General features: G+C 45.4%; 1 protein-coding gene across 2 annotated transcripts in view; it reads right to left on the bottom strand.

The window, feature by feature from the left end:
* Nucleotides 1-15,105, bottom strand: part of uvrag (UV radiation resistance associated gene) — a 72,546-nt gene that overhangs the window by 55,752 nt on the left and 1,689 nt on the right. The window contains exons 1-7 of one of the 2 annotated variants that reach the window (XM_084474682.1): nucleotides 13,648-13,762; nucleotides 13,242-13,359; nucleotides 12,222-12,256; nucleotides 11,351-11,512; nucleotides 10,501-10,575; nucleotides 10,069-10,154; nucleotides 1,642-1,747 (exon numbers count right to left, since the gene is read on the bottom strand). In XM_084474682.1, coding sequence (XP_084330808.1) covers nucleotides 1,642-1,747; nucleotides 10,069-10,154; nucleotides 10,501-10,575; nucleotides 11,351-11,482 — 399 coding nt within the window. In that variant the 5' untranslated portion in view covers nucleotides 11,483-11,512; nucleotides 12,222-12,256; nucleotides 13,242-13,359; nucleotides 13,648-13,762. Of the gene's footprint in view, nucleotides 1-1,641; nucleotides 1,748-10,068; nucleotides 10,155-10,500; nucleotides 10,576-11,350; nucleotides 11,513-12,221; nucleotides 12,257-13,241; nucleotides 13,360-13,647; nucleotides 13,763-15,105 lie in introns of those variants that run through there. The other variant, XM_084474681.1, reaches the window with a different exon arrangement.

Here is a 15,105-nt window from a genome sequence, read left to right as displayed (position 1 = left end):
GTGTCTGAGTGTGTGTGTGTGTGTGTGGGGGGGGGGGGGGGGGTGGGGGTACAATATAACCCCCCAGATTAATGGTAGAGTGTGGGTGAGAGGGTGAAAGGGCCATGTGAGGGAGAGCGGGGGGGGGGGGGGGGGGGGGGGGTGGTTTTGCAGGCCCGCTTTGATCCATCTTCACTGTTTGGATCTCACACAAGGGAAGATGGAGACTAATGGGCAGAACCCTCACAAAGTGCTCCCTAACCCCACATTTCTGACTCGCAATGCCGGTGGGAAAGAAAAAAAAAAGTCTAAAAAGTAGCGGCAACAAAAAGGGAAAAGTGGATTTATTTCTTGGCGTGACCTGAAAAGGACACTGTAATAGATTTCACTGAACATGTAGGCGGCCCCGTCCTGTCTTTTAATAAAGGGCTCCATTGAGGGCCCTGGTGCAGACTACAGTTGGGGGGTCTTATTGTGTGAGAGCTACAGAAGTGCTGCCTCATGAGCGGGGATTGTAAGAAAGGTCAAAATAAAAAAATGGTAACAGATGGGAGAGTAGAGAGGCAGTGTAGAGCAAGAGTGGATTGTGGGCAAGCTCAGAAAACTGTGTGCATGCGTGCATGCGTGCGTGTGTGTTGATATAATACACACACATTGATATAATACACTCACGGCATGACTCCATCATAACACATCTCACATCATTCAAACCAGATATGACATCTATAAACGAGTTCATATCACACAATTACACCCGCTATCATGATGTATTACCGGTCTCCTCTTTCCTTCATAGTTAATTTGACAACCAATTCGGACACACACACACACACACACACACACACACACACACACACACACACACACACACACACACACACACACACACACACACACACACACACACACACACACACACACACACACACCCTCCCATTAAGGCAGCTGTACGACAAAGCACACCACATCGCTGTGTATTTGCACATGATCTGAAAGGTAGGTGCTGTTAGAAGCCACCGGAGAGCGATCGGGGGTGACATCCCTTCAGCGAGGGAGGCTCTACCTGACAGCATTACCCCCCCAGCCCCGCCCAACTCCTTAACACCAGGGCTCTTAACACGGCGAGAGCGGGAGTGCTTTTGAAGCGATTTGTTTAGAATCAACACGGCATCGTCCCGTACCTGGGGATCAGCACTGCGTTTCCACAGCTGCGTGGCGGCCAATTACATTGCTATGTCGGATGTGCTTTTCTTGATTTCCCCCGTGCAGAGTATCCTCCTTAAGGGAGGGGTGAAGATAAAGCACACACTGTTGCGTTTGATACGGTGCACATCCACTGTGTAAAATGGTTCTATTAACAATCCTGTGAACCCTAGCTGCACTATTAACCACCATTACTAACTCCCATTCCAGAGCATATCCTGATTTGTTGGTAATAATGATATATTATAATATATATATAAACACCATGCAAAAAAATCACTTCCACCAACTGATACCACATCCACGATGAGAATTGCAGAGAGCCTCGATACACCTTTGTGTATTTTAAGAAAAGTAAAAAAAATAATTTAAAAAAAGAAATCTGAAAAATGTATCTTTTCTCCTTTTAAACTCTGATGCGTTTATAAGCGTCACAAACTCTGGAGCTGAGCGTCTCACCCGCTCTGTGCAAGCAGCCGTCGTCCTCAGCTTCTCCTCGATCTCCTTCCCGATCTTCTGCACCGTCACCTGGGTCTGCTTGATGGCTCTCTGGGCCGTGTGGAGCCTGCCAGCGGAAGGAAGCACAAGACAACCGTGAGGCTGTGAGGCCTTCTCCACGTGCACAGCAGGGGTAACGTCACAAGGAGGTCACTGAAAAAGCTTCACCTCTACTGCTATTTCTCATTATTTTTGACACATACATGAAACTTAATACATTTAACATACAAAAATATATTAAATTACTATAAAAGTGGCAGGGCGTGAGCAGAATACCATCAAATGTCACATATATTGTTTAGCACTAGTGATAAAAGAGTTTGTTTGGGCCTCTGACCGCACAGACTTTCCCAGCCGTCGGTGTGTGAATGTTTGTGTGTGTACAGGAACAAGGCTGGCCCCTGACAGTTATGAGGGCCGCTTCTCTCCACGGACTGGGATTAATAGTCATAGTTCTTCATGGTCCTGGCACACAAAATTGGAAAGTAAATGAACAGACCAATGCTGAACAAAGGACAACATGGATATTGAAAACATGAAACTGGATAATGAAAAGCCAAGGGAGCATTAGAATGACTGTCGTAAGGGTTTTGTGTACCCCAAAAAAAGGATAAAGTTTTGAAATCCCGGACCGCAAATAGCCTGAGAGAATTTTAATCTACTATTATCATCTAATAGATCTGACCACAGCATGAGATCAAATGTTCCCATCCAAACTCCAACCAGTCTATCGCAGAGAACGGGTCAAAAACCTCAAAAGCCAACACTTATGAAATGCACCATACAATAAAACAACGTAGGCCATACAAAGTGACGGTTTTTGTCATACTTTCATCTTCTTAATATTATTGTTTATTCACAGCCACAAACGACAGCCACAAAAACAACAAACTGCATGAGAATAACTGCAGCCATCAATCAGGGAACTTGTTTGAACGTCCAGAAATATTTCAGTCTCAACCCGTTTCTCTCTAAGAGAAGGAAACAAACACACACAAACTGCCACAACAGAGCCCACGGGACCCGATAAAACCAACATCAGACGTCAATTCCACATGTTGGGAGGATGAGCCATGACAAAACCGTGCTGGGGGATGGAACCAGTAATTAGACCGCACATTGTCACAGCAGTCTGGGAGCCCGAGGATGAGAGGGTTTTCTGCTTGATTCATGTGCGTTATTCGTACGGCATGAGAGCTCGCTCTCCCCCGCGGTGATGTGGTGTGGCGTGAAAGGGCTTCTACCAGCTGAGATCCCGGTGGGGCAACGACTAGCGCCTGGTCTTAGCAAGTAACGAAAAATAACATGACTTCATGTCTTGTATCGACAAATTTTAATAAAAAGCTTTAAAAATTATTCATAGAGCGTTTTTCTCAAAACTCCTTCATAGCCACTGCTCACGACAGAGTCTTGAGGCCAGGGAAACCCTCACAATATGCAATACTGCAGGATTATCTTACACTACCTTTCATTGCTTTCGTACCGTCGTGCCATATCGCGATACACAAATCATGAAGCGATAATCAACCTTTTCCAATTAAATAATAACAGCATGTTGCCACACTGCAATGGAGTGTGAGTTATTACTTCTGCAAGAACAAATATTGTGTATCATACTATTGTACCTTTTAGTTGAATTCCACCCAAGAGCAGTGCGTATATCCCTGTATCCCATCTACAGTCTCAAAAGGGCTTGACAGGCCTCCATTAGATAACGCTTACTTCTAAAGCATCCCACAGTAAGACTCACCCAGTGGGAAAAGGAACCCATCTTAAAAGGATCTCTCCTACCAGGGATCATCACTAGGAGATGCATTCACTTTTAGCTCCCAGTTCAACGTTATGCATCTATAATAAATCAAAGGAAAAGGACGAGAACAAGATATGTAAACCCCAGGTCAATCTCTTCTTCTGTCGCTTAATAACAATTCCTCAGACGTCCCAACAAATTGCTTGACGATCCACCTTCCGCCGTGAACAACGCAACACCAGACACTGACAACTCGTATAAACACAGAAGAACAGGAGGAGAGGGAATTCTTCTGGTGTGGATAATAAAAGAAATAGGCATTTCATTTGACTTTGATGTGACGGGTTTATGTTTTGGTATGCACTCGCCGTGAGCCTCAGAGAAACGGCCTCCTGGAGTGGGTTTGGTTAGCGAGGCTCTGTTAAACAGGCGCCCGGCTTGGTGGGGGTAATTTTACAAATCCCAGTGGGCTCCCTCCCAGACTTTTTCCTCAAATTAAAATCACATGGTCACCTTGGGATATTACTCCATCTGGTTTGCACCCACTCAATAAATGTCATTCTGTTAGAATTTAAGGGAGGAGGCATCCAGGAAAAGCGGTTTATTTTTTCAATTCCATCCTTACTTTTTTTTTTCCCTTTCATTATTTATCTGTGCGATGTGACAGCGATAGCCGACTGTTGATCACGCTTAGGAACGCTGGGGCAAAGCTGTTTTGACAGCTACATCTGTTTAGGTGATTGCCATGGTGGAATCTGATCTGGCATATTCCCCTAGGTGAGAGCAGTTATCTCCTGTCCCCCCTTTCATGCTTGTCTGCCCCCTTATCGCTCAAGGCAAGTCCGGGCTCAGGGCCTGCCCGTCAGATCCCATGGTCTGGAGGTGGCGAGGGAGGGGAGGTGCGCGGCAGCGTGCAAGCACTGCAGCCGCGAGGTGACGGTCCAGAGCACACATTCCCACAAAGCCGTGACAACTTTTGTCTTGTTTTGTTTTTTCGAGGCAAGAGATGGGGTGGGGGGGGGAAGCTAACGGCTACGCTACGGGTGTTAGCCCAGGAAGTTATGACTGTTAGGAGTGTTGCACTTGGCACTGTCGTGTCGATAAAACGTAAGAAAAATAAATGACAGAAATATTTCTACATTCGGATCATGGGAAAAGATCAGCCAGGGTGTCAGGGACAACACAACACTGGATGATCAACACACACACACACACACACACACACACACACACACACACACACACACACACACACACACACACACACACACACACACACACACACACACACACACACACACACACACACACACTTCCTAGAAAGATTTTCGAGAGGGGGACTTTTGAGGCAGATTACAACCAGGAAGTTTGAATAGGATTTATTGGCATGAATTGTCACCCAACGTAAACATAAAGCTCTTTATTTGTTGACTGAATCTCTTCCGGCCTATTAAAAGATCGTTCCATTGTAACTGGCGGGCGGCAGTCAGCTGGAAGGCGTTCCAACACCCATCCTGTTTTTCCGCTGATTTCCCTGTTTTCCCTGTTTCCCTCCGTCGATTGCCATAAACTAAATATTTACCGGGGTTTATACGCCGCACTGCGATCCAACGTTCGCTATCTCGCCACAATCACACAGATGCGGGGTCGGCGTTAGCGAAGGCAGATGTGTCATCTGGCGTACAGCGATTAGAGAGCAGGGGCCAGAAGGGGAGCGCTCATCAGTTGTCTCTGTGGTCTGTCTCAGGGCTTTGTTCACCACCCCGGCAGATGAGGGGATTACGGCCCGGGACACGTGAACGTGAATCCCGACGAGCGATCCCGGCTTTGGATACGTTCCATTCCCTGGAACGGTGTCGTGTGCCGTCTTCAGCAACCTTGTTTTATGTGTTTACATGATTTTGCCCCTTTTTTTTATCCCTTGTTTTCAAAGACCGCTTTGACGCAACAGTGGAAACTTTTTGTGGATCAGTTTTGCACCGCAGAGAAAGCGCAGAGAGGATGTGCAGTTCAAGATGGTGGACTCTACTCCAGCACAACTGGAGGGATGGGGGAGGGGGGCAAGAAAGGTAGTGCTTTCTTGGTATAACTGAACCCTCATGTTCACTCTTACAGAAATATTGCATTTCTACTGAGATTCTCCATCATTAAACAAGGGTATTCCGACCCACGGGCCCTGTTTGGGTGTCTCAGACCTTTTATCGAACCTTTCAATCAATCGACAGAAATGCTGCAAGGAGGTTGATGCCACTACGACCCATTTGGTCCGCTTTTAGAACAAAAATTATACAAACTAACCCAATGTGTTCTCGTAGAAGCAGAACCAGGGGCACGGGTGCTCCACTAACAGGAAGGTAAATGGCCTCCATTTTCCTCCTCATCTCAGCCTATCTGGTGTCCATGACATGAGAGTATTGAACGTGTGGCCGGATCTCCCAGCTGTTTGTCTCGCTCAGGCGTGCCCGGTGCACTTGTCAAACAAATGTGCACTAATGGCAACAACTTCAGGGGGTAAATGAGTGTATTCTCCTGATATTCAGCAACCATTATTCAAACATAATAGGGTCGTAACCGTGTTGAAGAGAGCAGCAAATTGCCCCATTCAAAACAATCTTAAGAGACATTCTGCAGCAACAAAGAGGGATAATGTCCCGGAAATATATACCTCCGCAGAGGACATAACAGCCCGCCAAACAGGAACAAGAGTGGAGACCTGATAGTCAGAATCATAATAAACATCTTATTCCATTTCGGACTGTATCTTATCATAGAGGAATGTCAACACATTAATCCACCAACTGTTCCCCTTACAAATTTATTGTCTCCTTATCTTTGAAAGTTCACAATATGTAAGAGATAACTGTTTTCTTTGTTTTCCATACTCTTCCATTTAGTAGAGGAAAACTTGAGATACTGAGCCATGTCTGCTGTGCGTGTGCGTGCGTCCGTGCGTGTGTGTAGTAGGAAGCAATTATAATAAGGTTAGTCTTCTCAAAGAAAATTGTAACTGCCTAGTGCCTACAAAAAAATAGGGCCGCTGCTTTTGTGACTTCCAATTTCGTGACAACACACACAGAAAGAGATAGGAGTTCCCTCATTTATATTCTCACAACTATTGAAAGAATAGCGATTTGCTTTGTCAATTGCTACAGTGGTATGCACTAGTGACTCCTTTACAGCCAGCTTCAAGGGTTAGCAAACACTACAAAAATAAAGACGATAAAAAATAAACCAGCAGCAGCAAATCCTGCTGGTTGATTCTGCAAATAATTGTGTGGAATGGTATGGTATGGTGGCAGCTGAGGTCACCGTGGCACGGCCCAAGCCAAACAGCAATACCAGGAAATCGTCAAATTGCAACTGTTTTTAGTTTATCTACTTATTTTATGTGTTTTTTATTTGTCCTATTGATGTAAACTCGTCGTCATTGAAAATGAGGGAAACCTCAATGCCTTACGAGTGTAAATAAAGGTTTGAAATGAAATGAAATGAAATTAAAATATTTGTGTTTCAGCAGAGACGGCTCAGACTCCGAGGTACTTTAATGTTTAGTGAGGTACTTTAATGTTTAGTGAGGTACTTTAATGTTTAGTGAGGTACTTTAATGTTTAGTGAGGTACTTTAATGTTTAGTGAGGTACATTAATGTCTAGTGAGGTACTTTAATGTCTAGTGAGGTACTTTAATGTCTAGTGAGGTACTTTAATGTTTAGTGAGGTACTTTAATGTTTAGTGAGGTACTTTAATGTTTAGTGAGGTACATTAATGTTTAGTGAGGTACTTTAATGTTTAGTGAGGTACTTTAATGTTTAGTGAGGTACATTAATGTTTAGTGAGGTACTTTAATGTTTAGTGAGGTATTTTAATGTTTAGTGATATGTAAAAGTGTGGGCCATGTTGGTGCAGTTTACCCTGCCTCCTTCAGCCAGCCAGGGGGCAGGGGAGAACCCTGGCCGCCATCTAATGAGAAAAGACTTCCCACATACACGCGTCTTCAATGTGAATTCATGGTAACAAAAGGAAACAACGAAATGCCAGGGGACTGTGGGCGAGTGCCAAATGTAAATATTTGAAAATACATTGAGCTCAGGGGAGTGGCACCCATGCTAAATCGGCCACCAAGAGCTGTGAAACTACGAGACTCGGCTTCCCAAAGCAATGCGTATGGTTCTATGGAGGGGGCGGCATCTACAATCGGGCCCCATGTTTAAATCAGCCAAACAAATACGCAGCCCATGTTAACATTACGGACATTATTCAATGTCAAAAAGCTAGCGCAAAATTCCTTTATGGCCTCGTTCAACCTAGGATCCCGGGGTCAGTCAAGAGCCTCCACTTAAGGACCACTTGAAGACAACATTGGAAAACACATTAGGACCCAGAGGTGGAGCAAAGAAAGAGCTCAAATAGGCTGGGTGGACGGCCTCAGAGTCAGAGACGGCAGGCAGTGAAGCCCTGCTGGATCCAGCCTCATGTTAGCCCTGACGCGGCTCTCCTTCCACGTGGTGTGCTACTCCAGCCGCGTCATGACTGTGGCCGTGAGAATGGGGGAACATCTCTCGGACCACCAGCACAACAGGATCGCCTCACTTCCTCCCAGAGGCCTGTTGTTGTGTCGAGTATAGCAACGCCACGTTGCCTTCCAGCTTTGTGAATCAGGTAACAAGACTCTGTTGATGGATGGTTCACCTCTTCTCCATCTCTCCATCAAAGCCTGTTGTCTTTTGTCGCCCCACGTTGCCTTGTTGTTGAAATAGCCCCCGGGGTCTTGTCAACAGCACCAAAAAAAAAAAGAAGGTGTTCATTTGCTGACAAATTGCGGTCATTAATCAAGATCACTGCGTGTGTCGTTAGCGAGAGAGGTCCCATCCATTCCTGGCATAGCGCTAAACCAAACCAAACAGCTTGGTGCCCTGTGCACTTAAGTAAAGAGCAGACCAGGACTAGGAGTCCTATATAAGGAGTGTGGCCGTGCCTCGCTGACTAGAGAAAATAATTAGATACCATTGATATTTACAGATATCCCAGAAGGTGAACCAAAAGATGACCAACTACTATATCCCAACACCAAAACAAGGCCGAGCACCTTTATGCAAAGCATGGATAAGATTCTTCAAACCACCATATGGATATATTCCAACAAGGTAAAAAAAAAAACACCATTCTAAACAAACTAGCGCTTGGAGTACACCACTCGGTCTAGGAGCTAAAGAAATAAATATTAGCCCTGTTGGCCAGGGGGCCTAAGTACAGTACTGCAGGTAAGCTATTGTTGTCTGAGGCATATCTAATGAATCCTTCTGCAGTGTGTAATCATGAACCATGACAATGTCAGTGTGCTTGGGGGCCAGGACACAGCACAGAGCCATGGGAAACATATACAAATGGAGAACGAGGGAAGATAACACACAGGAAGACCGAGAGAGAGAGCGAGCGAGCGAGAGAGAGCGCGAGAGAGGGAGAGAGAGAGACACATAGGTAACCATAGGATGAGGAAAAAACGGGAGGGAAGTTTCAGAGACGCTTCCCGCGATTTCAACAGGATCTGATCCCTGTGAATCTGGAACAGTAATGAGGCCCAGATAATAAAAGGAGCAGGAGCAGAGGTCATGACAGTGGCGAGGATGACAAGGATGATGAGGATAATTGGACCGGGGGTCCATCTCCCCTCAGTCATCCCCCCTCTGTGCATCACAAAGCATCCGGGGCGAGGGGAGAAGCTGCCACCAGCGGGCTGGCAGCAGGGCCCTCCTCTCTCACCGCTTCCCCCCCCAGAGAGGACGAAAGTTCACATCAGGAAGACATTTCTGTCGTTCCCCTAATTTGCCTTCCGAGGAAGGAAAGGGTCGAAGCCGAAGGAACTTTACAATGAGCTCTAATGACGGGCTGGCCGTCCTCTCCCAAGGGTGCCAGTCCTCTTCCTGGCTTCCTGGTTCCACAGCCACTCTGAGGTAATTGGATGTGGTGGGTGATGTAATGTGATAAGGCTGCTGTTTTACTGTGCATTTCCCCTCGGGGATAGCCCCGGTGACGCCGCAAGTAGTGTTTACATTCGACCGCATTGAAATAAAAATAATAAGAAAAAAAAGGTCAAAAAAAAAAAAAGAACCCAGGCCATGTTTGTCAACAAAGGCCAGCAGCGACTACTCCTGATATCTTGACATCATCTCCTCCTTGTGGTATCAACGTGTATTTATTTTGGTTTATTTTGGAGCAATAATTCACAATCAGAAGGCTAATCCTGAGCAGTGATGACAATGTGCTCTTACTTTTGGCATTATGGTCATATTATCCATATTTATGTCTTTTCACTTCCAAGAAATACACAGCCGACTGCAGTCTTGGCAATTTGAAGAGCTTTGGAGGAAACCATAGAGTACATGGCAACTCGCTTACATGTTAATTCCAATGGCACCATCTAGTGGACAAAATACGTGGTTGCTTCGGAAGACATTGATACAGTACTAACCATGGCAGTAGTTGTGTGATCATGTGATCTAAAACGTTGATGTGGGATTCCTAATAAACCAAAAATGCTCAATAATGAAATCCCCAAAAAACTGCAGTTGAATGAGACCAAAAATGTGTGATGCATGAAGATGTCGTGGCAAAGGGAGCGAGGGGGAGCAGTAGTTTCACCTGAGCAGGGAGAAGACGCTGTAGGAGTTGCGGACTGAGTGCTGGTCTACCTGCAGCAGGCTGTGCTTCTTGCGCTCCGACAGGTCCTGCAACAAGACCACGGCTCAGGGGTTCATGTCCCGGACAGTCCCAATGTAACCTTATTCCATACAGTAGGCGTCTGTCTGTCTGTGTCTGTGTCTCTGTGTGTGTGTGTCTCTGTCTGTCTGTCTGTCTGTGTGTCTCTGTGTGTGTGTGTGTGTGTGTGTGTGTGTGTGTGTGTGCGTGTGCGTGCGTGCCTGCGCGTGTGTGCCTGCACGTGTGTGTGTGTGTGTGTGTGTGTGTGTGTGTGTGTGTGTGTGTGTGTGTGTGTGTGTGTGTGTGTGTGTGTGTGTGTGTGTGTGTGTGTGTGTGTGGAGGAGGCCCTTGTAGCGATAGCACCGGGGCAGTTACCTTATGATCAAAGTCAGCTGCGTAGTAGCCATCATTCAATCCAAATATAATCTCATTTGGACTCCTGGAGCGAATCTGTGGACAGACGAGACCATAGGCATTATGCAGCAAAGGCACAGAACACAACAAAGAGCACAGTAGGACCGTAACATATGGCTCTGGCCTCGGCTCCCCGCTTCACTCTCTCAGATAACATGGAAATACAGGAAAACACATGTTCCCTTCCAGACATTGTAGGCAACTTGAAAACCCTCCATTAGATCCACTTATTTCATTGCACCACAACGAAAGATGCCCTCTCCCTCTTGTATGCTGACGGCTTGAATAACATATTGCCAAACCGCTGACTGGGCGGGTTTCTGCCGCTCTGCCGTTGAACGGTTTCAACGGTCAGCTGGCGTGAAACGCACTGGGAAAGTGCTTTGGTCAAGCCTGTCGTGGATCTGGCAGGAGCCACGTGTAGGGCTCTTCGGCTGGGCCGCTGGGCCGCTGCTCACCGCTCTAACCATAGAAGAATACAATGTAGGAGTCATGTGCTCTGGGGTTTTAGTAGCTCCTCTCCACCCACTCTTGTTCGACCTCCCCGCTGTAGGCTTACCGTTTGACCCCAAAATGGAAATGCATAGTTTGGATGGCTGACGGTCTGCCAGGGCTACCAGCGCCAAACAAGGTAGACCGTTTGTTAATATCCGGATAAATACATTCAGATTAAAAAACGGTTAGAATGAGCTTGAAATCTTAAACTTAAACCACTAAAGTGATGCATCTGTCAAAACAAGTCAGTGACGTTGTGAAAAACTTCCCAAGAGTTCAATCTAATTCTGAGTTGTGTACAGGCGCTGGAGCTGACCTGCTGCCCGGTGTATCGCAGGCCGTCCAGGTTGACCTTCCACTCGATGAGGAGCTGGTACTGCTGGAGCTGCCCGCCCCAGATTCTCACCACGAAGCATGACACCGACGTGTCGAGTAGGTCCGGCAGCATGCCGAAATCCAGGCTCCGCCACGTCGGATTCTGACACACACACACACACACACACACACACACACACACACACACACACACACACACACACACACACACACACACACACACACACACACACACACACACACACGGGTCCAGAAGGATTGGATTAGACCCTGTATGTAAGTATTTCTCTGAATAATGTACAGAGGTTGAACCTCCATGGGGATTGATTTTTATTCACAGAACAGTCCACATGTCCACATAACAGAAACAGATGGGAGCTTTGGACGGTAAAGCTCACTTTCGATTCACGCAAAATGAGGAAGTATGTTACACAAACTAGCGCAAGAGGTTTGTGTGTGTGTGTGTGTGTGTGTGTGTGTGTGTGTGTGTGTGTGTGTGTGTGTGTGTGTGTGTGTGTGTGTGTGTGTGTGTGTGTGTGTGTGTGTGTGTGTGTGTGTGTGTGTATGAGATATGCAAGGAAAAGAGCTTATGTCAGCTGATGACTGTGCGTTTGGCCTGGCAGTAATGGCCTGCTGGTACTGTAGTGCAGTAACAAAAGGAAGTGTGCAGACATTGCACAAACAGAGGGTGAAACAGCCGGAGCTCAAACAACATAAAGTTTACAGTTGGGTCACATATGATGAAACACAAGTGCAGCAATTTGTAAGGGAAGAGTCAGAAGGTTAGAGTCACCATAGAGGCAGGCTGTGTAGATCATGGTTTTGTGTAATGATGGTTGACGATAACTTACCAGCGAGTCTCTTATGACCTCACTTTCGTAAAAGTCTGCAAAGACAACAAGAAAATTCTGGTTAAAGAGAGGAACACGTATATACATTCAATGTATTGAATACATTCAATGTACCTATCAATTGCTCCTTAGAAAGTTGTTTTGTCGATAAGGAAAAAAGGGTATATCTGCGTCAGAAAATGTCAACACTCCAAGGGCATGACACAAAATAACACCAACTTCTTTCATCCTTGTGCAACGTGATCTAGTCCGTTACACAGACGCGGCATTCCCTTCTAGAAAGGCATCACAAGCTTCCTCAGCACAATCCAACGTGTGACTGGCGTAGAGACTGACCATGACATTGTGTTACCCGGAAATCGATGGATGCGATTCCTTTCTTAGAACTTCATACAAGTGACCCTTTATACCAAAAGACTGAATCCAACTACCAGGAGATCAACGTGTTCATAGACCACCATTACGAACTGATGCTGTGAAACATTGCTGTTCAAATGTGAAAGCCGTTTGTTGTGAGATAGAAACATCTACGATTCTATCAGAAAAGTCATGCAGCTCTTTGTTACCTACAGAAATATAAATGCATAATGCATGTGACTGCAAGGCACGTCTCCATTTTTTCATGGTCATGTGTGTTTTTAACTTGGATCCTAATGAAGATGCTACTAAATAACCTTGCCTTCAAACTGAATATTTACATAAAGTAGGCTTCAAATGAAACAGGTTGCTGATCTAGTTTAAGTTTTTTTATCTATACATACATAAAGACACCAGAGACACCAGCCACTATGCAGAGATGGGGACAAATAAACAGACAGACAGAGTGAAGGTATGTCATAGTCAGAGAGTAATTAAAAAGAGAGAGATTACAACACACAGAGAAAGAGACACACAGAGCGGGACAGAGAGAGGAAAAAGACACAAGGAGAGGTAGAGAAAGAGAGGTAGAGAGAGACAGAGTGCCACAGAGACCCATAGACAGAGAGATGGGCGAGGGACAGGGTGTATTGGGGCACACACCTCTCGATATGCGGTCTTCTATACAGAGGTGGAGGGTGAAGTAGGTGTCAAGCAGGGGAGATCCATTCTTGTTGACAATGTTTCTGGCGGCTATGCTGCGGAGGTGGCGTAGTCGTCTCTGTTGGGCAGGAGCAGAGAAAGAGTCATGGTGGGTGAGGGGGAGGTGGGCTACAGCAGTATGAGGAGGTGGATGGAGACTTAGTGGGAGGAGAGAGCAGACATTGTGTAATATAGATTCATTTTGTTGTGTAATGTAGATTAATGTCTGTCGACTGACTAATCTTGGCACTGCAGCATGCGTTCCAGTAACATGGGACTGGGGTGTTAGTAGCACTAAACACATTTTAATACCTTATTTAATATACAATGAATAAAAATGCCATTCAAAGTTTGCCGACTCACTTACCAAATAATATTAAAATTATTAAATTCTACAGGCGTCTTAAAAAGTAAACATTTCAAAAGACTTCCAGCAGAGCAGGAAAGCCCAGGCCCCATGTAACGCCCAAGGGGAAGGAAGTTGAAAAGGTGAGCCTATGGGGTCCTGACCTAGAAGAGTGAATTAATTGGATACGGGAAAAACACCAACAATGGCAAAGAAAAGGCTATGCTTTCAGAGAAGGTGTAGGTCCTTCCATGTGTGCAGCCATAGCTCCTGTGTGTTCTACCAGTGTGCGGTGGACAGTTCATGCTGTTCTGGAGATAGCAACAAGGCTGATAGGCTAAACTAACACAAATGTGAGGAGCTATGCAATCTGGAGGTGTAAGAAGAGAAAAGGATAGGGGGAAGGGGGCAGGGGGTTCTGTTGACAATAACTCCTCCCACCCTATGTATGTTTAATATAGGCCCATTAAGGTCCATCCCCTCCCTCAAGTAATCCTGGGTGCTGAAAAGCTATATTTTAACAAAACTAAACTATATTGACAAGAAGGTCAACGCACCAGCGGCCAGTGTATATTTATTCACTAGGGATTTTTAAGAAAAGCAAACATTGCACATCATCTCTAGCAAACACTACACCAAGGCAAGCAGATATCTTTATGAGACAGCTGCAACCAAAAATGAAAGCCAAGTCACCAAAAGTACAGACAAGGTATAGCGTCTGTGTCAAGTATACCTGGCAAACAGTGACCTTAAAGAGAATGATGCAAAACAAATGTCAGCTAATGTAAATAGGGCTGCAGATTGTAGGCCTAAAACACACATTATTATATCTGAGAGGTGGGGTTTAGGCCCCTCACAGTGAAGCAGTCTGGTAGCTCTCTAGCTTGAGGTCATGTGGGATACAATTATTTTTCCACCACCAAGACTGTGATCCTAGACATGCATTTTAACAGCAATGAACGCTGATTTGCAACTATGGCTTTCTCCACTAGTCAATTGACTCCATTGAACATTGCTTGAGAATGAAAAAATAGTACCATCTAAAACAGCTCTCTGCACTTCCTGTAAGACATATGCAATTCTCAAAATCAGCTTGGAGAATCAGCTGAACTTATTGCCAAATGCAGCATGAGGTGTGATTGGTGAATGCTAGATATATGTGTTCATGTGTTCTTTTAGCCTAACACTAACCCCAAAAAATAAAACAGCAAAGGCCCATCTGAAAACCATAAAGTTTCCTTTTGAGTTAAGCAAGTCAAACACTGGTCCATTAATTGTTTTACTTGCATAAGTTAAGTGCCTGAATTCCCACAGTTCCAATCCCTTAGTACAAATGCAGCATTGCAGTTAAAATTACCTGTCTATACTGCGTTCCAAACTGAAATATACAACCCATGTTAAAAAAGATATGGAATAACATGGTGCACACAAAGAATGAACAGAATGAACAGCAACATTGCAGAAGATGGTCCACTTCAA

Source organism: Micromesistius poutassou (genome assembly GCF_964030765.1).
Source record: "Micromesistius poutassou genome assembly, chromosome: 10".
NCBI lineage: Eukaryota > Metazoa > Chordata > Actinopteri > Gadiformes > Gadidae > Micromesistius > Micromesistius poutassou.
Note: the sequence above shows the minus strand (reverse complement) of the source record. Positions and strands in the feature narration are given on the sequence as shown.